At 43.4% G+C, this 26,973-nt stretch overlaps 1 protein-coding gene across 4 annotated transcripts in view; it reads right to left on the reverse strand.

The window, feature by feature from the left end:
• The window catches only part of rgl1 (ral guanine nucleotide dissociation stimulator-like 1), a 40,827-nt gene that overhangs the window by 3,648 nt on the left and 10,206 nt on the right, over window positions 1-26,973 (reverse strand). For 2 of the 4 annotated variants that reach the window (XM_061683421.1, XM_061683422.1), the window contains exons 2-16: window positions 11,415-11,525; window positions 6,525-6,733; window positions 6,198-6,272; window positions 5,932-6,122; window positions 5,426-5,550; window positions 5,122-5,337; window positions 4,529-4,632; window positions 4,370-4,454; window positions 3,466-3,555; window positions 3,270-3,356; window positions 2,347-2,379; window positions 2,145-2,266; window positions 1,378-1,467; window positions 674-857; window positions 282-533 (exon numbers count right to left, since the gene is read on the reverse strand). In XM_061683421.1, the coding sequence (XP_061539405.1) occupies window positions 282-533; window positions 674-857; window positions 1,378-1,467; window positions 2,145-2,266; window positions 2,347-2,379; window positions 3,270-3,356; window positions 3,466-3,555; window positions 4,370-4,454; window positions 4,529-4,632; window positions 5,122-5,337; window positions 5,426-5,550; window positions 5,932-6,122; window positions 6,198-6,272; window positions 6,525-6,733; window positions 11,415-11,525 (1,974 nt within the window). Of the gene's footprint in view, window positions 1-281; window positions 534-673; window positions 858-1,377; window positions 1,468-2,144; window positions 2,267-2,346; window positions 2,380-3,269; window positions 3,357-3,465; window positions 3,556-4,369; window positions 4,455-4,528; window positions 4,633-5,121; window positions 5,338-5,425; window positions 5,551-5,931; window positions 6,123-6,197; window positions 6,273-6,524; window positions 6,734-11,414; window positions 11,526-19,742; window positions 21,401-26,973 lie in introns of those variants that run through there. The other 2 variants (XM_061683423.1, XM_061683425.1) reach the window with 2 other exon arrangements.

Genomic DNA, 26,973 nt, shown 5'->3' on the forward strand with positions numbered 1-26,973 from the left:
ATTAGAGCATTACAGCGTTTTGCTCACATTATTGACATTTTATTATCCGAACATTACAAGTTTGTTGAATAAAATTTTATTTTGACATTATTGCAATATCAGGTTTTTGTTCATGACAGGACTTTAGTCTAAAAAAAAAAAAAAAAAAAGTAATACATTTTCTATCAATGTGATGCTATATTTTTTGGAAAACGAAAATGTTGTCTTTATTTTATTCTGGAAAAAGTAACATGTTGTTCTTCGAACGTTCCGACTTTCTGCAAAGACGACGAGGAGTTTACCAGGATGCTCTTGTAGAGGTTTCCGTTGCCGTGCTCCAGGCTGACTCTGACGATGCAGGCGTCCCGGGCCTGCGTGTTGTACGCCGGCGTTTGGCCGGGGAACGAGGGGGACATGGGCGTGAGGGACATGGAGCGCCGGTGGGTGCACGGGGGTCCCGGGAGCGGGGCGGACACGGGCGTCGTGGTAACGCTGGCGCCGGACGAGCCCGTGTCCATGGAATGCAGCGAAGTGCAAGAGGAAGATTCGGAGAGCTGAAGACATACGAGGCAAACGTGACTTGTTGTTAGAATTCGGACCTCGAGCTCGAGCCGGTGTTTTGAACCACGATTATGATCATCTCAATTCTGGTTTTGAATGTATTCTCATAACATCCAAAGATGCCGGTGCTCACCTTGTTCTGCTGGGCGTCGGCGCCGTGGGTGGGGGTGAGCCCCTCGCATTCTGAAGGGCTGCTGGAGTCGCTGGACGACACGCTGACGGAGTCCATGCTCTCCCCCGAGCTGCCGGTCGGGGGCGAGCGCGGCGTCTCTCGCACCGGAGAACTGGACGCGCCGCTGTCTGCGCCCAGGAACAGCCTGGAAACAACACGCCCAAATTCATTGCCTCATGTTCGACTCAAAAGCCGTGCTGATCTGAAATCCGACGTGATGCAACGCCGCCATCTACAGGGGTCTCTTTGTCATTACACGGGTTCACAAACCCGAATTTCACGGACAAGCCGGACCTCTCCCGCGCCTAGCCGTTGAAAAACGTACTTGACGAACACAAACGTCCACGTCATAGAATTAGTTAAATAATGACTTAATAAAAATGTGTCGCACATAAAAGTGAAATCAAAATTTTACCGAAATAAATGTATTAAAACAGTTCTTGAAGATGACTTCAAATGTAAATCCAACTAAACTGTACTTAGTCAGTGATTCTTTCACCTACCACAAGGGGGAGCCCACATACCACTAGTCGTGATAACACGCTTCGAGAATCACTGGTATAAACTTTGTTCATGTGGCAAAAATGTGGTCTCTTTTGAAAATAAGGACATTTGTTCGTGACCCCCAAACTTTGAAAGGGTAGCATGCATGTTGATGTACTCACAGGCTGAGCCTCTTCACCATGCTTTTTCGGGGCTTGGGTGAGGCCGGGCTGCTATCGGCGAGGCCTTCGATTTCACATGACAGGGCGTAACTGCAATGGAAACATCAGAAAACATTAGCGCGGTGAAGGGACTTCGATGGACACACAATAGATCAGTGGGCAGTGCTCAAGTGACCCAAGAAGAAGAATACATTGTGCGTGTGGACAATAGAAGCACTCAGCTATGACCTCATGCACGAGTTTCTTTGTTGCCTAATAGATGACGACAATAGCACTCGGTGGAGCGAAGACCTCCGCCAAGGGTCAACTGGTAAGAAAAGCAAAAACATTTGTGGAGCGCCCTATTTCCTTAGTTCCTGCGACACAGTGACAAGCGGCAGTTTCTGCCATCGTCAGCGCCCATTAAGACAGGAAGGAGGTAGAAGCGGACAACGGACGACCTTAATTGTGAAGCACATCTATGCTACTTTCCGTGAGCCCATCTGTGGCATTGTGTTGTTAGCGTTAAGCGAGCGGCTATTTGTTAGACGAAATTGTTTGGGTGACCATTTTGATGTTAAATTATCCAAGTTTAAGTGTGTTTTAAATTTTTTTGAACATGTTTAAAGCTTGTGATAGGGGTAAAGCTATTTTTAAAAAAATGTTGTTTTTTTTAATAGTAGTGTATATATATATATATATATATATATATATATATATATATTGGAGATGGCTTGTGTAGTTTTTGCATAGACAAAGCAACAGATGGTGGTCATGAAGCCCATTACCTTTCCTCCTCAGTGAGCAGAGTCTGGCTCTTGAACCAGCGCAGGAACGCCTGATCCGGGCTCAGGCAGTAGCTGTTACAGGCCGACTGCAGCAGCTTGATCTGAGCGATCACCTCGAACTCCTGCGCAGTCAAACATACAAATCAATCCAACGGGAGCCCCTCACCCCGGGAGCGGATCGCGCGACAGACGTGGCGCTTACCCTTCGTCGCTTCTCGAAGTTGATGAGACCACCCTGCGGAGGGCACAGAGAGCGAGCTGTCAGGGCCAGCGCACATCGCATGGCAGCGGCCGGCTTAGACAAACAACATTAGGGCGCACCGCTCGCACGAACCGACCGACCGACCGACCGCAAATTCCTCACACACACACTCTCTTGGGGGGAAGAAGAAATAAAATAAAAAGGCGCCCCAGTTTGCGACGGCGGCTTACACGGATGCTCGCTGTGATGTGAAACACCTGCGCAATTGAACAACATTGCTCCTAGCGACAACAACAAAAGAAAGTCCCCCAAAAATGTTTTTTTTTTTTTCTTCAATAAGGAAAATAACACTCTATAATATTGTATATTACAAAAAACATAAATGAAACATATTGCGGCTCATGAATAATTCATTCATTGCTATTGTGCGACTCTGTGGTGTGTGCGCCTTGACCACCTGGGGGCAGTACAATACAGACATATGGATGGATATACATGGAGACGGTTAGAACGCCTCAGTAAGGTGCAGTCGCAGAGGAGAAAGAATATATATGCTCAAAATGTGGTATTGTTGGTTGTTTCAATTTCATTCTCTTTGTCTTATGTTGTAATGTGTAATAAGATCAAATATAAAGTCAAAAGAGCCCATTTTTGCCGATTGGAAAAGGCCTAATATCGGCGATTGAACTGGTTATAACAAACACCGCCACGTAGATGCTATTTGTTAGCCAGTTTGTGGCGTTTCGCATTGTTTGTTAGCATGAAGAGGACTTTCCTAGGCAAAGCTAAACACAAAATGTGTTTAGCTCGTTGTTTTATTTTTTAGTTTGTCAGTAAAGTTTATCTGGCGAACTGCAGCTTGTTGTGCAGTGAATTGAGTTCACTGCCACCATACAGCGTTTTTTTGGTTTTGTTTTGGTTACCTCGACTCGGTCAGGAAGCGCTGTGTCGAGCATGGTCAAGTCGGTCAGAAAGGTCCCCAAGTAAGGTATGGTTCCTTGCATGGCTCCCTACGGAGGAAATCGCAAATAATTATTCAATGACGTCGACCCACGGCGTGGTGTTCAAAAATATCCCGTCCAACCCAGTTTTAGCCGTAGCTTCCAGCCTTTGTCTCACCATTTCCTTCTGCAGCTGAAGTCTCTTGTGGGTGCGTTTTTGATGCTCCTTGGCACAACTCTCCAGACTGGCAAACTTTGAAGTGCCTTCCTGTGGGGGCCAACGGGGAGGAAGAAAATAACTTTGGTCATGGAAATTCTAAACTTCTGTGACTGAGGGAATGTGCAGTTTGAGTCTCCGTTCTCTTTTAAGTGAGAATGATCTACTTTATAGCAGGGGGGGCGGGCGCGTTATGGCCGAGTGAATTCTCAGTAAACGCAAAATGGGTTTATGACAAGGAGAAAAGCCTTTATTAGTCCATTAAGGGGAAATTTAAGATCACAATGTTTATATTGCACTTGCTGACCCAAAATAAAGATGCTACGGACTAATGGAGGGACGTCAGAAAGAGGGGACACGTACCCAAAACGGCATTTATTGGTACAGTCTATTTAAAATAACCGGGTCCGCATGGAAATTGGTGTTCAGATATCATGAAATCCCCTCTGCATTAAGTTATTTAGTAAATTGTATTTTTTTTTAAATGGTCATGGTTCCAAAAAAGATTGTTTGTTGTCAGGACTGCTGACAGTCACAGTCTATTTGTAACCCTCTAAAACACCACAAGATGGAGCCAGGGCCCTAATAAATAGTAAAGTAGTAATTGGTGCCAAGGACGTATGTAGAAGTGATAGATCTTGTCTGAGAGACAAGCTTTGTATGCCGGGGAAGAGCTACGTTTCAGCCTGGGTCGTTAGTGGAAGTTGCGGAAAGGCATGTGCACACGCTTCCAGTGCACATTATATACAGCGGTATATTTACAGTTGAAAATATGGCTTGCGGTTTTGTGAATTACACTGAAATAGGATGAACCACAGTGCCATTGAACTGCTGTGTCGTAAGATAATCGTTGTTGAAAACTCACCCGCATGAGCAGCTCTCTGCTGGTCAGGTAGTTGTTGTGATCGGAAAAGATGTCCGACAGCTCCTCAAAGGTCTGCGTGCTGTCTCTGCCGAGCATCGAGCGCGAGTCAGAACGTCAAAGGCTGCCTGATTCCATTTGAAACTGAATCAGGAGGCTTACTTGTGTACGCAGTTCCACGCTCTCTTCAGCCTGTACAGCGGGTTGGACTGCAACGCCGACACGATGGATCGCAGGGACGAGAAATTTTTACGTATGCGACATTCCTGTTAGAAGACACCCGACGGTTAGTTTACTCTTTTTTTTGGGGAGGGGGGCTCCTCTGGCCCTTAAGAGGCGGGGCATAGCGGCTTGGCGTGTGAGCGTTGGGACGTGAACTGTGACCCACAGCAGCTGCTACGCGAGTGTGCTCATTGTGTTTAACTGCTTTTCCAGTGTTCAATAATCAGCTAAAATGTACTTTGGCGACTGTGGCTCTCCTTTCCCACATGCGAGCGCATTATAGTAAATATCTGGTAAAAACCCATGAACAACCTGATAGAATAACAAAAACATCCTTTCGTTTTTCCCAGTGGGGGAATTCACGGCTTACAGCGGCAGCCAGCAAATTGTTTCAAAAATAAAAATAATAAAAGGAACAAAAATCCATTGTCGGAAACTGTTATACTCTATTAAAGCGGCGTTTGCAGATAAAAATAGGCAGGTAGCAGGTGTGCCTAATGTTTTGTCCGGCGAGTCTGCTTTTGCGCCCCAACCTGAGCGATGTCGATCCAGCGCTGAATGACGCGCGCTCGGACGTGCGGCCGTATCTGTCGGTGCTTCAGCACGGTGCTGACCACGCAGGCCGCCACGGCGTTGAACTGCGTGATGGTGGCGCGGACGGTGGGGGCGCTGTGCTTGTTTTGCTTCTTGTCCCTCTGGGACCAGATGGAGCCCAGGCAGTGGTGCGGCACGACTTTTTTGAACAGCAGCTGCGGTCGGAACAAAACAGGATAGCGTTACGCGCCCGCTTCCCTTTTAAAACACGACCCGGCGACGGCGTGGTCTGCTTGCACTTACCGCGTCCATGTAGGTCAGCTGCTCGGCCACCAGGTCGGACTGAAACGACAAGAAGTCCTCCTGAACCTCCATGTCGACTTCATCCTGCTCGCCCAGGCAGTAGGAACTATTCCCATGGAACCCAGCTGAAAAACAAAGTGTGGAAGAATGAAAAAAAAGAATGAAAATCTTCAGATGACACAATGTTGATAGTTGAAGGCCGACCATTCAGAGAACTCGAAGTGACTGCTCAAATTTGGTACTGAATCCTAAAATTGGAAGCCAGCGTGAGAACAACAGAACGGCAGTGACGTGTCTGAGCCTGGCGCTGGCATTCTGAAATAATTGGAGGTGTCTATTTCAGTTTTGTTCAGAGAGGTGGCAGGAGAATTGCAAGAGTCAAGATGTCCCGAGACAAAAGCACTGGATGTTCTCATCTGGTTCAAAATGAGATAACCCAAGTACAGAAATATTTTGGGGGACGGAGAAAAAGCATAAACACTTTGAACACGTTCAACAATGGCTACCGTCAGGTTCGTCCACGCCGGCCTGGACCTGCAGCTGCTCCAGCAGGCCCTCGGCCCGTCGCGAGGCCTCAGAGCCAGGCAGGGCTCGGCGGAGGTAGTCCGTCAGCCTGTGTAGGCAGGGGTAGTCCGGAGGCTCCTGGAAGTCTTCAGGACACTGGTCCAGCCAGGCACGCAGGATCGAGGCTAAGGCACTGTGAAAACAGAAACCCGTGTCTTTTAGACATGGCCATCCGTGAAAAGTGCTACAAAAGCTCATGAAATCTCACTTTCTGATGGCTCCATCGCTTTCAGACACTTGGCCTTTTTTGGCTCCTGGCTCATTTTCGTCTGCACTTCCATATCTGCCACAACAACAAGACCGTAGATTTAAAAAAATATATATATCCACAGTGATCCCCCATTCAGGTTCCATTCCAGACCCATCCGTGATACAGAAACCATAAAAATAACTTTCCCCCTGCCAAACACATTGAACTGTAAACATTGTATTTCAACCCAAACCAACTGCTAAGTTTAACGGAAACATTTGCGATACAGCACGGGCCACAGTAAACTGGACTTGATCTGAGTGCACGTGCCGCTTATATCGGTACCTGTCAAGCAGCAGCTGCAGTACCGTCTGCGTGCCGGCGAAGGCTCGGTAGGTGGACAGGAAGATGGACGTGTAAGTGAGGTCGTTGTCGCCGAACGCCGTCAGCAGCGTCTCCACCAGACGCTCCAGAGTCCCGGCGCGGATACTTCGGATCTTGCAGGTCTCCAGCTGGCTCACCGTGTGGCCGGGAGGCAAGCGGTCGCCCTCCGCCTAATCACGAACACGCACGTAAGCATGTATGATTGGACTGCGTAGCAGAGCTGGGAGAAAGTCACGTGTAGGGCGGAAGCGATTGAATGTTTGAAGAATCCAGTGGTCTACCAATTATACCATGGATTATTTGGATAAAAAAAATGATTTGGCATTATTAAACACGCACTCAGTATCTGTACTTACCTTAGTTAGCTGTACTGACACATTCGCAATCATGTAATTTTCTTTAATGGTCCCAAACCAGTCTTTTCATCGTCTATTACATTATTGTCGTCTCAATGAAACACATAACCGACATGAAGCGTCGTTAATCTTTGCCCAACCATCGGTTAGCTTAACCCTTACCGCAGTTCGGCTGTCTTCGCAAAGCTTGCACGTTGACAAGTCTCTTGTGCACGATTATGTCCCAAAATCAAGTCAAGTCTCGTGAATACCAAGTCAAAGTGAAGCCGAGTCTTTCCTAAGTTTGAGCCAACCAAGTCCTAAAACGGTCCGCTGTCTGACTCGAGTCAAGTCGAGTGACTCGAGTCCCCCACCTCTGCCGTGTCGTATCCGCTGTTTGTTTTTGGAGCGCGACGGATGAGGTCATTCCACTGAAAACAAGCAAATAGGCCGGAACAGAAAGAGGGAGGAACAATCCTGACCTATATTCCTTCTTTTTCCCCACTTATCCAGATGTGTCCTACTATTGTGACTTGAGACCGAGTAGTTGCAGAGCATCCAGAAAGGGACTTGTCGAAGTAGAAGGAAAAAAAAGTGGCACAGACCAAGAGGAGGGCTAGAGCTCAGCGAGGTTAGCACGCGAGGGCAGGAAACCCTCCAATCTGCTTTTAATCACAGCAGACCCCTCCTCCTCTTTCTCCAAGGCCCAAGTTGTCCCAGCACTCCCCTCTGATAACAAGTAAAGAAAAACACTTGTCCGTCACTGCGAGCTGGCGCAGGGATTCGCCGTGCACAGATCAGCTGCACATGCGATGACTTTGCAAAGCAAACCCGCAGACAGGCGTTTAAACACTCCGAGCGTGCGGGATGGGTGTCAAGCGCTTTGTACGCTGGCAAAGGACTGCTGCTAATAAATACACAAGATGGACAAACATCAAGAGAAATGCGCAACTGATCGGGGGGGGAGTGTAAAATAACCAATTACCGTGCATAGCCGTGGTTTGCTACTCACACATTTTTGTGCTCATTCTGTAATACCCCAAGATGCCACAAGATGGCACCAAAAACCTGACAAATAAGAAAGTAACAATTGGTGTCAAGGAAGTATTGTTGAAGTGATACATCTTGACCGAGATACTAACGTCTTTGTATGTCCGGGAGGAGCTTCGTCAGTGGACGTTAGGGAGAGTATCTGTAAGCCATGTACTTTCAAGGGTAATGGAAGATGAATTTGAAATGATATTTTGTGTTTTGGGGGTCACAGTTTGTGATACAGTTGCGGTTGAAAATGTCTACTCATTCACTATCAGACATTTTTAAAAGCAGAGTGCCCATTTTGCAAGCCCTTTTAGAGCACCTCGACTGTTCTTTCAGGACCCACAGAAGGCAGTCTAAGCGCTGAACCGACCAAAAGGTAGAGCAGAATCTTTTCTGTCATTACAGTAGTTTCCATAACTAAATTTCACAATCTGAGCGAGACCGTCTTTCACGCCTACCCGTTGAAAAACATACTTGACGTATTTAGACTTTGGCAGTAAACGGTTGACCTCCAATTGAGGAACACAAACATCCAACTAAGGCAGTGAATGAGTTAGACTACATCTACATGGAAAAAAAACACGTTTCCTCGTATTTTCTGCGAGCTACAAAATAACTTCGAAACAAAACAATCAAATTGATTTTGACGTCGGACCCGAGGAAGGGTTCTCAAATAGTGGGGCGCGACCCCCCTGCGATGCCAGGGTTGGCCGTGTGAGACCCTGAAGAACATGATTTGCCGTACTAGAATAAAGGGTAATTGCACATCCACTGCAGTAGTTGGCAGTGGTGCTCTTGTTGCTCTCTGCAAAACATTAATTGTGACTTTTTGGATCAGAAAAAAAAAGAAGGAACAGAAAAATCAAGTCGTTTTGTTCATTTGTTCTTTTTTGCAAATTAAAGAGTTTTCTATATTGCTATTCATGTCAGGCAAACGTTTACAGTTTAAACGAGTTATTTATTCACTTTTATTTCCTATGTCACGGAAATTGATGCACTTTATTTTCCGTTACAGACTGAAAACAACATTAATAAATGTATTCCTTATTGCAACATGATCTATATCATTTTTTTGTACTTTCTTCAATGTTTATAAGGATTAGATTAGACTTTATATACAATGTCATATAGATGTGTATTCGTGGGGGCTGCGGGTCGCAGATTTGTTGTTTCTTCTTCCTGGGGGGGTCGTAACAGAAAAACAATTGAGAAGCACTGATATAGAGCCACGTAACTCCACCTAAAGTCAACACACTTTCTCATGTTGGCCCCCATACAAATGGCAACTCATTGCAGGTTCTTTTTTCACAGCCAAATTTTTCCCTTGTAGTGGAAAAAAAAAAAAGGCTTCTGAACACAACATCCAACTTTCTCGTTTAAACAACAGACGTTTTTTTTCTAACCAATCATTTGTGTTAATGCCTCTCATGACGTTTGTTCGCGCGCCCCTGTGGCCAAATCCCCCGCATAGGTAGCTCATGGCGGTTTACTGAAAATACTGCTGAGCGTGTCACAATGCCACGTAAACAACAGCGTTAAGGGAACAGAAATGTCTTTTTGCGTACGGACACGAAATGCGCAACTCAAGGAAAAGCCTTTAATGCCTTTTAATGCCGGAGCAGCATTTCATCAAACTGCTGCTGCAAAAGGGGGAGAGAGGGTGGGATGGACGAGGAGAGGGGGGGCTGAGCAGTTCGTTTGCCAAGCTCGGAAAGTCAGGAAATCACATGCTTTGGCTAAAAGAGAAAGACCGGCGTCGGTGCAAACTGCTGCTCAAGGTGAAGTCCAGACTGGGAGATTTATAACTCAAATGTTAAAACAACACAATGCAGAGAGAGGCGCCAGCGCACAATGGAAGGCCTCGAAAACAATGGAGATAAGTTTAATAACCGGATGTCTCAATGCGTCCGCACACGACATTTCACTTGGAATGACTTGACGCATTTGCCACTAAGAGAGTGGAAAATGCAATGCGCAACTCAAATTGGAGCTTCAACACAAACCCGAAAAAGGGGCCAAAGCGGCGACTCGCAATTTGAAAAAAAACTTGTAAACCGGGCACTTGTGAGTCAAAGTAACACTGTATTATTTTTCTGATGACTTTTTACTTTGACTCCGTATATTTTAAAACAGATTATCCATCTAGTCTGAAAAAACACATACATGTCAGGTGTATTTTTGTTTTTCCAGTTGTCATCATTAGCTCATTTAGCATTTCAGTTCAAGTCAACATTAGCAAGTCCCGATCAGATCACGTGATCAGAAATCAGATCATGTAATTTTTAGCTGATAGATACTGAGTGAAAAAGATTGTTTTCCATTTCTTAACCTTTCAAGGTCATAATTACCGTAATTTCTCGTGTATAATGCGCATCCCCCCCCCCCCCCCCCCCAAAAATGTCAACTCAATAGTGCGCATTATACATACGTATAGGGGCAAATGGAAAAAAACGTTCACATTTTATAAATCTCTGCCACCATCTAGTGGTTATGAAAAAGCTGTACACTTTCATTCCAAAATGCCACCGCCACCTAGTGGTTATAAAAAAGGTGTAGCCTACACTTTCATTCCAATATGACAGGGGTACGTATGACTCCATATATGTGCAGTTGTGCCCATAAGTTTACATACGCTGGCAGAATTTGTGAGATATTTTATTATTACTATTATTATTATTTTTTTGTTTTTAAACATGACTGATGACTGAACAACAACTGTCATTCATTTATTTATGGTTATGTTTTGTTTAATGATAATGCTTTTCTGAAATGGTTGACCGTTTAATTTGAATCCCATTAAAATAAAATTAAATGTATTTCGCCTGGTCCTTCATGTTTTCTTTCAAGAATTGTACCCATCTTACAAATTCTGCCTGGGTAATCAAACATATGAGAACAACTGTGTTTTCTAGTTTACTCAATAAAAGTAGGGCTGTGAATTTCAAAATAAGAGCAAGTAAATTAAAAAAGGATTAAGTGTTCAAACCAAGTACTTAACTTCAGAATAATTATTTGAAAAAAAACCCTAACAAAATACAGATAATACTTCATGTTTTGATCATATGGGTAGAAGCAAAATCATGTGTTGTAAAAATGCATTATACATGGGTAGAAGGGTTTTCCAGAATTTTGAGGTCAACTTTGAGGGTGCGTATTATACATGGCTGCGCATTATACACGAGAAATTACGGTACACAAAATAATCCTGAGGTACAAATATACTATAATTTATAATACTAATATGAAATATGAAAAATGAAAAAGACAGCCAGAAAACCACATCCCCACAAGTGCTGGGATTCCACCAAAATGCTTGTTGTTTATTCAAGATGCAACTTTTTAAGACCAGTTGTACAGCACCCATTTATTCATACACAAACCCCAAAAAGGAGACCACATGTAAAGGAGCTGAATCAGTACTTCTACTTTTACCAATCTTTAGTAAGTATCTGTGCAGTGAAGGTGTTCAGGGACTCACCCCCAGCCATCTCGCGCCCTTGTTGGCCGCCTGTTGAATCTGAACCCGCTTTAGCGTCACATTGTAGATGGCTCCTTCCTCCACTTCCTCCCCCCAGTCCTGTACGGAGCTCTGCAACCAGGAAAAAGCACAGTTCGCGTTAGAGGTTGTGTTCTCTTTGCAGTTTCTTTGTTAGTCGGCAAGGTCCAAGAAGAACCTATTATCCATCAGCAGAGTAAAAACATACACATGGTCAAGACTGTAACTTACACTAACAACCCAGGCTAAACCTAGCTCCTCGACACATGACGATCTTAGAACAGTCGGGATATATCACCATAAACATACTTCCTTGACACCAATGACTATTAGCCACGGCTTCGTGGCATCTTGTGATATCAAAAGACCTCTTTCAGTGAGTCTTTCAGTGATTTTGTCAATAGGCGGGGGTTCACAGTTTACTGTTTATAAACCAGTGATGCATAGCACAACTAACATTAATGAAATCTAAAATGTGTGGTGAGTGAGCCAATAAAATAAACCCATGAGCAATTTGGGTTCCTAAGTTGGCGAGTGCAGTCATGCTGCGTGCTGATTTTTACAGAAGCGCTCCCAGTAAAAGTCTGATGCAAAGTTGTCGCATCGGGGCTCATTTGGGAGTCTGCCCGTATTCCGGCTCTGTGCTCGTCAACCTTTCACGGCTCCCTGAAGGTTGCGGAGCTCCGGCTTCACCTCCACCCAGACAGGGAACACAGTAAAAGAGATGGATGGGGAATTAAAGGGAGTGAAGGCGAGGGAGGGAGTAAGGCATGGCATGTTGCAGTGTTGGGGGTTGGGAAGTTCTTGCTGCTTACAGCACTTGTGTCCTTTTTAATGTACTTACTTGAAGCCGTTGTAGTTCTGTTTTTTGTCTCCGTGGGAGTGACATATGACATTATAGATATGGGTGTATTGTAGGCTGTGTTAGGAATCACTCCATAGTCCTTAGCCTCTGTCTAGTGAGTTTACTATTTTGTAGTGCTCTTCAAATGTGTAATGGGTGAAGCTGCATAATTTTAGAATCGATTATTCTTCTGATTATCCCAACGATTAATCGGCTAAAAATTGATTTGGCACTATTAAACAACAAAATGTACATGTGAGGAGCAGGTATTATTGTTGTCCACTCGGAGTCGCCATCCTCACATTCTACACTGGAGTATCTGTGACTTTGCGTGTGTGTGGCTTTAAAAGGCGGGGCGTGGCCTGGTGAGTGACGTGGGAGTCAGCGAATGAGACTGGAGAATTGGCTGCGGTGAGCTCAGTTTAGCAGCTAGCTGATAACTGGTTATCCAGTCTGCGCGTTAAATGCCTGGGTGTCAGTTGTGGCTGTAGCCGCTGGTGTATCAATGTGATTATTACATGTTTATTTTCTTAAACTATTGTTCAGGGTTAGAAAGTGCGCCAGCTGCTGTGTCTATCCTAATCCATATATTGTGATTAGGGAGTAGGGAATGATGCGTCCAGAATCATTCACTCATTCCCTACTCCGCAATCACTTTACAGAAGTTTGTATTGGCAATTTTAATGAACAATCTAGATCCACTATAAAAAAAACAAAAATCCCTATTTCGTTATTATTAAACAGCACACTGAGACCAAACAATCCTCGTTTGGATAAGCACCAACAGATTTTTGTCATTCCAATGTGTACATTATTCACTGATGAACTCGGGAAAATTATCACCCCAAAAATGCCAATGTCAATGATGCTGAGCTAGTCAGAATAACAATCAGTAGAGTGACCTCCACCAAGGCCGAACAGTCTTCATTTGGATCAGTGCCATCTCCTGCATATGGCTGAGTGTAGTTGTTGAGATTTAAGCATTTTCACTACGAAATTAAGGGGACTGTTCAATAAACTTTGTCTTTTATATACTGTGTAGTTTTGTGTGATATGCCATACCAGTGTACAGGAAGCTAAAATGGATCCCATATAAATGTTAAATTCGAATTTAACAGGTTTTGCCGTGTTGCAATGCCTCAAAAAAAAAAAGGAAAATACACGTAAAATATATGTAAGATAAGGATTTAATGATTCTACAAATAATCCTTGGTCCATGTGTCAACCTGCCACAAATTTATGTGGAACTTGATTGTCTTTTGCTAGCTAAGGAGAAAATGACAAAAACCATTAGAATAACTTCCCGTTGTCCATGTTGATGATGCTACAATAAAAATCCTGAATCTGCACCTTCATTGGAATTTCCATCGACTGTAAATGTTAAGGGTAGTTTCTTTGCCCATGTGTCAACCCTCCACAAAGTGTAAATGTAATCGGGTACCTATTGAGTTTTTACTCTGCTGATGGATAAATAAAAGCTCAAGCGAAGAAATGACAGATGTTTCACGTGAAAATTATTATTATTATTTTTTTTTTTTAATGGGTCAAAAAGGCGACAAACACGTGCACTTCCAGTGCGTGTTTTTCCTAATTAAATCGCCTTTTGGCCATTTATTTCTAAAGACAATGTTGTGAAGACGATTTTGAAACAATGTGTTTTGGGATTGTAGTTTGTGGTACAGTCACAATTTAAACTCCAAAAATATAGGCAGTTCTAAAGATTTTAGGGGCGCCAGCGACTCTGGTCTGGTTTCTCATGATGTTGGCTTGTCACTGAGGCGGAATCCTCAAAGCACTGTTTGTACACTCGACTTGTAAACCTTGGAAACAACAAAAGGCACACACAGCGTTACCAATAATTAGCCCTAAGGGGTACATGGGAGTAGATTATACCCTGAGGGACACATGAGCATCGTTGTCGACAGCCACTTTCACACCGACCTGCATCGTCGGCACAGACAGCGAATTGGGAAAACAAATAGGTAGTGTAAGTGCCGCAATAAAGGCAAGAACAAAATTCCGCAATGCCAGCACCAGGGTGTTGTCGTATTTTCTATGTCACACCAGACGCTAGTACTAACGTCGTCATGCATCTAATTATCTGATCGCAGATCGGTACTTAAATACAAAGTGTGAGGACTTTTGGCAATTCTGACAGCGTGATACATTTTGGAGCTACCATTACATCTGTGGTCTCTTTAGCACCATCAACACTGGCCAAATTGGAAGCATAAAGGTGCAATTGACAGCAATCGCCAAAACGAATCAAGTGAACGCTTACATAGCCGTTGCAGCTTCACGCATTCAGATCATTAGATGCATGATGACGTCGGCGGCAGTATTTGAAACGGGGACGATTGCATTCGCTGGTATAAAGTGAGCAGCGAGTCACGGGTGATAAACTCTCGTCGGGGCTTCCTGCTACCCGCCTCCGATAATTCCGCAGAAGTTGGAACATTTTTGGGTTGACATCAAACAAAACCCCCCCAAAAAACTCTAATCATCAGTAAGTCATTCATTTTGAATGGTAATGTTGCAATAGCATCTGCCTCACAGTTCTGGGGACCAGGGCTCAAATCCCAGCCCCGCCTGTGTGGAGTTTGCATGTTCTGGGTGGGTTTTCTCCGGGCACTCCGGTTTCCTCCCACATCCCAACACCATGCGTGCTAGGTTGATTGAAGACTCTAAATTGCCCGTAGGTGTGAATGTGAGTGCAAATGGTTGTTTGTTTCTATGTGCCTTGCGATTGGCTGGCGACCGGTTCAGGTTGTACCCCGCCTACCGCCCAAAGATAGCTGGGATAGGCTCCAGCAGCCCGCAACCCTCGTGAGGAGATAAGCGGGGGGACAAAATGGATGGATGTTGCAATAGGAGTTTGAAATTATGTTAAACTGTTTTGGAATCATAGTTCATCTTATATTTACGGTTTAAACTATTAATAGAGGATAATATAAACATTTGGGGCGTAACTTACACAACAGGAGCCATAAACAAAACTAGCGAGGGGTGAGGGTGAATCAATAACAATACGAAAAAAAAAAAAAAAAAAAGAGTTGAACGCTAGCATTGAATTCTGCTGACACACAGACATGTGGAGACGAAAACAGAAGCGCCGACACCACGCATGCAACACGATGGCCAAGTCCTCCTCACGCACACCCACTCACGAAAGAGGTCTGGATCACACTCACTCGCATGGCTTTAAAGTCAAGTGGGAGGCTCGAAAAGGTCAAGACGCAGCAGAATCATGGTTTAAAATAATGTGTTTGAATCTGTGTACCATTCAATCTTTACATGTACAAGTTACAACTGTCAATCAAACAATTTCTTTGAAGATGAGTGCTCACTGCCAATTTTTTGTCTTGAGTTGCGATCAAAAAATGCAAGTTGCAAGACTCAGATGGTGGCAGCGAACTTCACAACAAGTAGCAGTTTGGCAGGTAGTGAACAATACTTTAAAAAAATACAAAATAAAATGTAAAACGTTGGAGACCGGCTAACAAAACTAGCATCGCTGTCACACTCACTTATAAACCTTTAAACAACTTAACATTTGAGAAACCTTTAAACAACTTAACATTTGAGCACAAACAGGGGCCACACATGCAGTCAGAACATACAACAAACAATATGTATACATATATTTGTTATCCTCTGCAAAAAGCACTGGTAATCACAGTTTAGTTGCAACCGGGTTCTTCTGTTTCATCATTCATTCGCCATGTACAAACCCAATCGCCAATGAATGTTGGGACATTGTTTTAACCGTAAATAAAAACTGAATACAATGATTTGCAAATCATGATCGACCTATATGTAATGGAATACACGACAAAGACAAGATATTTAATGTTCAAACTGATAAACTTGATTGTTTTGAGCAAATAATTTTATGGCTGCAACACGTTGCAAAAAAGCTGGGACAGGGTCATGTTTACCACTGTGTTACATCACCTTTTCTTTTAACAACATTCAATAAACGTTTGGGAAATGAGGACACCAATTGTTGAAGCTTTGTAGGTGGAATTCTTGCTCATTCTTGCTCGATGTACAGCTTCAGCTGTTCAACAGTCCGGGGTCCCCGTTGTCGTATTTTATGCTTAATAATGCACCACAATGGGAGACAGGTCTGGACTGCAGGCAGGCCAGTCTAGTACCCGCACTCTTTTACTACGAAGCCACGCTGTTGTAACACGTGCAGAATGTGGTTTGGCATTGTCTTGCTGAAATAAGCAGGGGCGTCCATGAAAAAGACGTTGCTTGAATGGCAGCATATGTTTCTCCAAAACCTGTATGTACCTTTCAGCATTAATGGTGCCTTCACAGATGTGTAAGTTACCCATGCCATTGGCACTAACACAGCCCCATACCATCACAGATGCTGGCTTTTGAACTTTGCGTCCATAACAGCCCGGATGGTTCTTTTCCCCTTTGGCCAGGAGGACACGACGTCTCCAATTTCCCAAAACAATTTGAAATGTGGACTCGTCGGACCACAGAACACTTTTACACTTTGCATCAGTCCATCTTAGATGAGCTCGGGCCCAGAGAAGCCGGCGGCGTTTCTGGGTGTTGTTGATAAATGGCTTCGTAGAGTTTCAAGTTGCACTTACGGATGTAGCGCCGAACTGTAGTTACTGACATTGGTTTTCTGAAGTGTTCCTGAGCCCATGTGATGATATCCTTTACACATTGATGTCGGTTTTTGATGCAGTGCCGCCTGAGGGATCGAAGGTCACCGGCATTCAATGTTGGTGATTTCTCCAGATTCTCTGAACCTTTTGATGATATTATGGACCGTAGATGATGAAATCCCTCAATTCCTTGCAATTGTACGTTGAGGAGCATTGTCCTTAAACTGTTGGACTATTTTCTCACGCACTTGTTCACAACTAGGTGACCCTCGCCCCATCTTTGTTTGTGAATGACTGAGCAATTCAGGGAAGCTCCTTTTCTACCCAATCATGGCACCCACCTGTTCCCAGTGAGCGCGTTCACCTGTGGGATGTTCCAAACAGGTGTTTGATGAGCATTCCTCACCTCTCTCAGTCTTTTTTTGCCACCTGTGGCAGCTGTTTTGGAACGTGTTGCAGCCATAACATTCTAAGTTCATGATTATTTGCTAAAAACAATCCAGTTGATCAGTTTGAACAGTCAATATCTTGTCTTTGTAGTGTATTCAATTAAATATAGGTTGAACATGATTTGCAAATCATAGTATTCTGTTATGTTTAACACAATGTCCCAACTTCATTGGAATTTATCTTCTGTTGACTGATTGTTGTGGCTAAAAAGCTAACGTTATGGTTACTAATGCTCGTTATCAAACTTCCAGCTCACCTAAACACGACCGGTTAAATGTCAAATTCAAACTCATTTCTGTTGCCTGTTCTTTTAATTGCACATTTGCGACACGGGCCTAAAATTGAATTAGGAATTTTTGTGTGTGAGTTCTACTGTTATCGATTGCCAATTGAAGATGGAAAGAACGAATGTCACACAGACTCCTGTGATTTTCTGTCTAAGCACGAATGTTTTGGGGTTGGACGGCGGACCCCCCTTCACTATTCCCCAGCTCAGGGGTCAGCGACACGTCTCGGAGTCCAGCTGCAAAGACGGATCAGCCCATGACTCACGCAGGCTGCACACTCCCAAAACAATAGCCCGACTAGGCCCGGCCCGGCCTGGCTGCACAAACACACTGCGTATGTGTGCGCGTCTTTGATGCCAAATCGCTACAGAACTGTGAGGCTTGCATGGAAAATAAATGCCATTATTTTTAGAATACTAATCAAAGTTAAGAGTACACAGAACACATGCTTTATCAAAAGACCCTGTGGGGATGTTCACAGAGGCCTGGTTATTATCTGCACCCTTTCAAAAAGATGCAGCAGTAGTAGTAGGAGTACGAAAGACATTTGAGTATTTATTTGACATCCAGTTTAACATCCGTGTGCTAGGACACTTTTTGCCCTCACTAGTAAGATCATTCAGCACACTAGTGCTTACTAGTCATGTTTTTCCCATAACTAGTTCCACGTATGTCATACTAGTAAGTGGAGGAATTTTAGTCGTACTAGTAGCCCTTAGTTGTTCACTAGTGCATAGTTTTGCCTCACTAGTAATATGTAGCTGTCCTAGTATGCCAAAGTTGTCCTACTAGTGACGACAAGGTGTGTACTCGTACCGTGGTTCGCAAACCTTTTACACCAAGTACTAAACCCAAAAAATATTTTGATCGCCAAATACCACCACAATGACTAACATTAAACTACAGTAGCGTAGTAGGCACAGTCGTTAACAAGCCAGGTTTAATTGTTTAACTAGTAGTCCAAATGTGGACTAGTACTGGGAAAAAATTCTCTGTGGGACAGTCATTCTACTAGTGCAACGAATTATCTTACTACTTTGGATAAAAAGTGCACTAGGACGAAGTGTCGAATAAATGCTCAAACGGCTTTCCATACTTTCCACGACTGCACACTAGTAGGACAATTTTGACATACTTGCAAGACAATTCGATGTTACTAGTGAGGCAAAACTGTGCACTAGTTGGCAACTGTGCGCTAACAGTACTACTAGGGATGCAACTAATGATTTTTTTCATTTATCGGATACATTTTATTTTATTTTTTTTTAATTTCATTCCTTTTATTGAAAAACGACACTATGTCAAATTCACGGTGCAGAAAATACACAAACATGAATTAGGATTCAGTTTCTGGTTTTTGTCTGTAACGTGAAAAAATATGGGGGGAGGGAAATATTGATCATTGTTTTCCGAAGTTTACAAACGTCTTACGTTGATTAAACACTAAGACAATCACTCTGCTTTCATGGAGGATAAGAGAATTTTGAGAATTTTCACTGGTGCGACTTCAGAGGCTGAAATTGTTTTGAATTTTGAACAATCTGAAGTTAAACTTCGTCTCCAAACAATTAATTGATTATCGTTGACGATTCATTTGATAATCATTGTGCAGAAATGTCATTCAGCGGTGGGGGACGGTACTAGTATGCTGAATTGTCATACTAGTCGGGATGAAAAGCATACTAGTACGTGGACCTTAAGGATGGACATCAGGGATACGGAATAAACGCTCGAACGTTTTGCCATCGTGTTTCTTTTTTGCCGAACAACAAGTGGTGACGCTTTTTGTGCCTGAAAGCAGGCGGGCAAGGCCAAACGCCCCCCCACAAACTCAAGTTTTCCTATCCACCACCACCATCATCATCATCATCACGAGGGAGGAAAAGACAAGCGAACGGCTTGAGTTTTCTGACCAGTTGTGGAATCAATCACAACATTAAAGCGCGACCCCCCCCCCCCCTTTATCCTCGACTTTCCCAAGCTTCAGACCACCACCCCCGCCTCTCCCTCTCTCTCTTTCAAAGCAAAGTCCCCCCCCCCCCCTCCCCCCCCAAAAACGCCCCTTTTGTTGCTGTTGTTGTTTTTGTTCTGTTACCATTTTACTCTTCCAAGCGAACTTCATGGCGAGTCCTTCTTTCATGGTCCGGGGACAGCATCAGGAGCCCGACAACAAGTCGGCGACACAGATGGCACCTCTCGCTCCTGTTTGTTTGTTTGTTTATCCTCCTCCTCCTCCTCCTTCTTCTTCGTCAAGCCGCGCCGCAAAGGCTGGCGTGGTACAGTCCGAATGTGGCGCTCGTCTCGAGTGAGTCTCTTCTATTCAATGAGCCTCCGCCTCCTCCGCCTTCTTCTCCTTCGCCCTCACCACATGCGGGCCTCCCCGAGTTCCCAACTCCTCCTCCTTCTGCTGCCATTACCGTAAAACACGTAGAAAAATGACCCAGGGGATTTTGTGTCCGCACAGCTTCCCTCGGTGATCTAGTGTTTCTCGACCTTTACGGAGAGCCAAGGCACACGTATTTAAATTCAATCAAATAAATAAATCACCCCAAATTTATCATCATCTTTCCCTATTGATGTGACACGGAAATGCCATAAATCCGCCCCCCCCCCCCAAAACGTGTTTACGTGTTCCTAGTGGGGTTTTTTTTTAAATGAGAAAACAAAACACTGTACTTTAGAAAAACATACAGCTTTGACATCATTAACTAGAATGTAAAGAAATTAAGCTATTTTTGCCCAACTTTTGCCTTCAATTCAATAGACATTGTGCTGCTCCTTCTGGTGTGCACTTTGGCCACTCGAGGTCAGTAAAATACAGACGTACTGATGTGCTGTACATGGGGAGGGTCTCAGCTCCTCGGTGAGGCATTAATGTTGCATGTTCTTCACAGAGGATAAAGGATATACACCAGTCAGTAATGTTAATGATCTGTTCACGTGTTGCTCCACATTCGTGTTCAAATATCCATTTCTTAGTTTATAACACCACGACTATTAATGCTATTCATTAGCCTGTCTATGGCATTTTGCATAGTTGTTGTTGTTTTTTGTAGCATAAAGCTAAATGTAATTTATTAACTCATTCCCTGCCATTGATGGCATGTGAAGTCAAATGTCTACAGTATGTTAACTGGGAGGGGTGGCAAACTCAAGGCCTGGGGGCCAGATGCGGCCCGCCACATCATTTTATGTGGCCGCGAAAGCAAATCATGTTTGTCGACTTCCATGATTTTTGCTAAAATCCGTACCCAAATTCCAAATCGTCATAATAATACACAATAACGTCGAGATATTGCATTTTTCAGTTACCAAACCCTTCCTCTACAGTAACTTAAACAATACTTGAACAAACTGTTATCCTTGTCTTCTGATTTCAAAACTAGTTATCCTCAATTTGTTGTGTAATGGTAATAATATTTTCTGGTGATGATTAAACATTTATATGGTTTCACTGTTCTAACGGCCCTGAGGGAAATCATAACTACAATGCGGCCCGAGACAAAAAAAAAAAGTTTGACACCCCTGTTTTAAATTCACAAGGTGTATTCTCTTTGTTTTGTTTTTTGACAGTAAACTTCAACTGGGAGTGGCATTAAACAGCTTGAAGCCTCTTTTTTGAAGAATTGTTTACTAATCCAAACTGCTGCTTGTTGTGAAGTGAGTTGAGTTGACTGCCACTGTACAGCGCTCATATCTCAAATTTTTGGTTGCAAGTCAAAGCAAACAAATAGGCCGAACACGAACCGCGTATCTCGAAAAACACATAAGTCGGGTCACTCGTGTCTCAAGGCAACACTGTAGACTGGTTTAATAAAGAGTCATTATTACTGTATGTGGTGTAGTATTCATCTGCTGGATGCCTGCCTTTAAGGGGAGTGGCTTAATGACATCAAATGAAACTTAATGTAGGTCAAGGTACAATTGTAATTTACAGTAAAAAGTCAATTTTACTTTTGTACCTACTTAGATTTCAGACTTTGTACTTTTTTACTTTTACTTAAGTACAAGCGTTGACACAGTACTTCTACTTTAACCAGAGTCCTTCATAAGCACTTGGGTACTTTTGCCACCTCTCTTTGCCCACAGTTGATTTTGTAATCAACTTATCTATTGCAAAATACAGGATCAAAACGTGAATGATGGTAAATGTTTTGGAGCAGATGTATGCAAATGCAAAGTTGTCTTGTGAGCGAAGCAGCTGCTGCCTCAGGGCCTCCCTGTGTGGGACAATACTGGGAAGGCATGGCGTCATTGGCGCTGTGTATCGTCAACGCGCGAATAGGAAAATGGCCTTTGTGTGAGAATGGCCTACACTGCTTCCACTGTCAATGTCCGAAAACGCGTACTCAAAAACGGCCCGCTGATGTGAATAAACGGCAAGATATGAATCAAGCCTCGGTCTTGTGCAGGCGGCTCATTGTGGACAAAAGTTGTATTGTAGACTTTTGTGAGAAATCACAAGTGGATTTCCTGTCAAGTGAAAAAACAAAAAGATCGAGAATGCCTCAGTCGGGTGCGAACCTCCAGTTTTTTTTTTTTTTTTTATAAGCCATTAAACAAACATAACATGACTTACTTGACAGAGTGAACTAACAAACGAAATGAACAAACGAACATGCCGACGGCGATGGCACCACAACGTTCTCGGTGGCGGTAACTGACAAGCAAATAGTGATACAAGCAACATTTCCTCGGCGTAGGTAACTCATAAATATAGTACATTTAACGAGCCTCATTCAGGTAATTACGTGACAAGCAATCGCCAATGAAAACTTCCTCGGTGGGGATCATCTTTGAACGAATAGCAATTAACACATCACTTCCTTGGTGAAGATAACTGAGAAGGACATTTAAATGAAAACACACCTTCCTTGGTGTAGGTAACTAGTAAAGAAACACACATGGAAACGTAACTTCCGTGGTGTAGGTCAGCCGCAAGAAACGCTGATGAAAACATAACTTCCTCGGTGGAGGTTATCGCAGATCCAGCCCCACTTTTTAACGCGTCATCATTTTCTGTGGGAGAGATGCTCCTCCAACCCAATTTGTGTGTGTGACAGGCTGCTAGAACCCCCAACGTCAGCGCAAGCGTCACTGAGCCATCGTCCCCACACCGACGAGGTCGTCATGTAAGAAGGTGAGGGCACGGGTGTATCTCCGTGTGTTTGGGACTCACATCCGGCCGTGCTCCAGTTCCCAGGCCGAGTTGCCCCGAACGAGTAGGCTGACTTGTGGGAAGCGCACGGGGTCAGTGGGAAGGTTACGACCTCAAAGGACCTCCCCGAGAGAGTGATGTCATAGCGGCGAGAAAACCAGGCGTCGGACAAATCCTCTGATGGACGAGCAGACGCGGGGAACGTCTTTCAACGTGACCTATGTGACATGTTCTCTATGGTCACGGTCATTCTGTAAAACAACACTTACATGGGGTATTTTGTTTGATGCGAGGTTGTCGTGGTAACTAAACCTCGTACGGGATTCCCTGACATTTTAGGGATTTGATACTTGCAAATGTTTTCATTGACAGATTTGTTTTTAACCGATGCACTGTTATTTACCGAATGTTACTCACAACACCCCAAGATGCCACACGATGGCACCAAAGCGCGGTCCAATATAAAAGTAGTGCTTTGGCGCCAATTTGGATGAAATGTAGATGAAAACACAACTTAGTAAAGGAGTAGCAATCTTCTTCTTTGTTGGCATCTTGGTGCCAACGAACTGTGTTGAAGTGAGGGGGTGAGCTTCTATTAGACAGGCCAAAACCCTAGCTCACATAAAAGTAGTGTTTTGGCATCATCTTGTGGCATCGATAAGCAATTACAAAACGTTGGGGGGAGGGAGCGTCAACGACTCGTGGATTTTCACTATTTGCAGCAGAGCTCATGCCTGCTAGTTTGCTTGTTTGTTTTAAAATATGCAATATTAATTGATTAAAAAACAAAAAAGACATAACTTGCGTAATTTACAAGCAGATAGTGATACAGGAAAAACCTCCTTGGTACAGTTAACTAATACATACACGTGGACGAAAAGCTAATTTCCTTGTCATTAGCCATCAGCAATGCTAAATGTGACTTCAAAAACAAATAAAAAAACAAGGATGGAAAAAAAGTTTTCTTTTTTACTAATAACAGTAGAAATGTTTATAAAATCCTTCTCGATTTTTAGCAGAACACGCTCTGCCACTTTGTATTTTTTTTTTTGTTACTGTGATGTTGAATGGAAATGGACTCCAACTTTTCTTTTGAAGTTATAAAAAGCCTTGGCATCAAACTTTTCTAAGAGGGGACTAATGACACAGCAAATGACCCCGTAATTGTTGACGCTGTTGTTTTTCAATATTGTCGGTTCCTGCTATTATTCCTCTCCTATGAGCGCTCATCTCTGTGTTAACGTGGTGCTTACACTACAGACACAAGCGGGACAGAAAGAAAAAAAAACAGGCGGAGCGTCGCTGGTACTGTTATTGCACCACATGTTGGGGGGAAAGAAAAAAAAATACATTCCAGGAAATCTCCCGCTTCCTGCCGCCAGCCCCATGACTCCGCAGAGGCTGCTGTCCTCATACCAGTTGGTGGGAATTAACAGAGTACGAATGCTTCATTAGTGTATTATATTTTTCAGGTATCGGTACTTTACTTGAGCGTTTATTTTTGTAACCACTTGTTGTCGTTGTTGATGTACACCCTACATTTGAAAACAGATATCTGGACTTTGTACTCCTTACTTTGTGAAAAATAGGCTTATTGCTCCCCCCAATCGCTGCGGATGATGACACAACGTAAAAAAGACCGAAAATCAGAAAGGAAATTAGTTTTTACAGTAATAGCCATCTCTTGGTCGTTTTTTTTTTTTGCTTTGTGTCACGAGCCGAAATTTCAGTTGCAACGCGAGCTTCAGATACGCCGCCGCTCGGGTGATGTCTGTGATGCCCTCACCTGTGGGCAAGGAGAGTTTTCTCTTTTGCATGGACGTCTGCTTATGACATGACAAAATGTTAATATTTATCTGTTATTGTGATATCTTTGCAATTAATTACCTTCAAGTTCAAGTGGTTCAATCCCTATTTACAAGTAAGGTGCATTTTTTTCCCCCAGTTGTAATTATTAGTTAATTTAGCTTTTTTTTTTTTTTTTTTTTTTTTTTTTTTTATAAGTTCACATTAGGAAAAGTACAGGATCACGTTATCTAGCTGTTGAACAACAGCGTGCAACGTTTAACATGATTTTTCTCCTTCTGAGTACAAGCACTATGTAAGTTAATAAAAAGGGAAAATTACAGTGGTGGGTTAAGGTTAATTCATTCTGTGACCACGCTTGTATCTCAAATCATCTTTGCCCATAGAAATGAATTGAAATGCAAAGTACAATACATACAGATATACTGTACATAGAGATGGTAATAGTAGTCGTTCTTTGCAGATAATGAAGAAAATATGCCTGTTAGTATTGTTATATTACCTGTCTGCATGTGTTGCTCCACCATTTGTGTTCAAATATCTGTTGCTTGTCTCAGTGGTCCCCAACCACGGGCCCGTGGACAGCCGCCGGCCCACTTGGTACTGGGCCGAACGTCCGTCATTTTTTTTCAAGCTGCCAAGTTTCAAGTATCTGCACTTCTACGTAAGCGTAGTTGAGTTGAGTGCTTTTGGCAAGTCTTGCCTCAAACCCGACTGGCCGGACCAGAGGCTCTCCAACGAGGTCATAAACGCAGAAGGATGGTAGGCGGAGGGTGATAAAAAGGTGGGGTACAAAGAAGGCGATAGATGACTTTTGGGCAGCCTGTGCCGTTTACAGGGTAGATGGGACAGTGGTCGTATATTAGAGAAAGTGTAGGAGATTAACTTGAAAGGGGGCATTATCTCCACTCGGGGTAGAGTTCACAGTACTGTCACAACCTGAGAAGATCCACACGGGCTCGTCTCACAGAGATGATGCAATCTCGTGTCGGGACTCCAGAGAAAGACGACTGGATGGAGCCGCCCCGGCACGGACGAGTCCTGCTTTGCCGTTAGCGGAAAACAAGATCGCAGGATCACTGTGTTGTTGTTGTGTCATGTTGGGGGAAAAAATAAATAAATTCCAGCCGCTTCCAAATGTCTGTTCTTGTTTTCGAATCCCTCAGTTTACAAGCAGAAGGTTTGTGTTAAAGCATGTCGGAGCCAATAGAGGGCAGAGTTCAGAGTCACAAGTCATAAGTTGAAATTTGAAATCATTCACTCATTCTCTGCTCCCTATTCGAAGCACTCTATGGGTATTTTTATACAGTGAACCTAGATAATTCCCCCAAATATTCACTTAAAATCACTGTGCAGTGCTAAGGGAGTAGGGGATGAGTGAACGATTCATTTTTATATAATGGACAAATACAGTTCACGAAAAGATCCTTACATAGTGGTTCCTAACCTCACGACGTTTTCAAGTTACATGCTGTTGCACCGTCGCTTTTTTTGCTTTCTGTTGCAAAAATGTGAAGTTTTTTTTCTAACCAGGGGTCCCAAGAAAGTGAGCGCTAAGAAGAACTGATGTCTATTCTGCCCTCCAGGGTATCGCAGATTTCTTAAAATAAATAAATAAACATCATTCTGTTCACTGCCACTCCCAGTTCAACTTTCAAACGTCAGCATAAAGAAAATGACATGTTGTGTATTCAACCAAACGCTTGACAGGACAAAATCACAAAAACATACCTTTATCTTAGGAAAGTCAGCTAGCTTAATGCCGACACGTAATGTGAAACGCCATGGCTAGGCTAATGAAACTAGCGTCAACATTGCAGGAGGTATAAACCTTGAAACAATTGATATTTCAACACAAACGATGCAGCAACATAAGTAGACGCACAATATAAGGATACTCACAGGCATATATTCTTTACCCTCCGTGAAAACCAACATTTATTACTGCATCTTTCTTTCTGATCTGAGTCTTCTTCATGTATTTATTGTGTAAGCATAATACTGCCCCCCGGTGGCCGGGGTGTGCACACAAGAAGGAGCAGCACGATGTCAATGGGCACTAAAGCATGAAATCATGACACACAAACTGTTTCATTCTTTGATTGTTATGACTGTGTTTTTTATGTAGTACGATATTACAGTGCTCTTCTTTCTTTCTCATTTCAATGGGGAAAGATGAATTGAGATACCAGTGTTCTGAGATTCAACTCTTAGGTCAAGGCACCACAGTATCGTATAAGGTTTTCGCAGTCATCGCAGCCTTCTGAGGGAAAACATAACAACAAAAACGCTTTACTGCGCAAGGATCCTTAACTTGTTCCATATGAGTGCTGCTGAGATGCCTTTTGTTGTGATTTGTAAG

Source organism: Phycodurus eques, chromosome 8, assembly GCF_024500275.1.
Source record: "Phycodurus eques isolate BA_2022a chromosome 8, UOR_Pequ_1.1, whole genome shotgun sequence".
Lineage (NCBI taxonomy): Eukaryota > Metazoa > Chordata > Actinopteri > Syngnathiformes > Syngnathidae > Phycodurus > Phycodurus eques.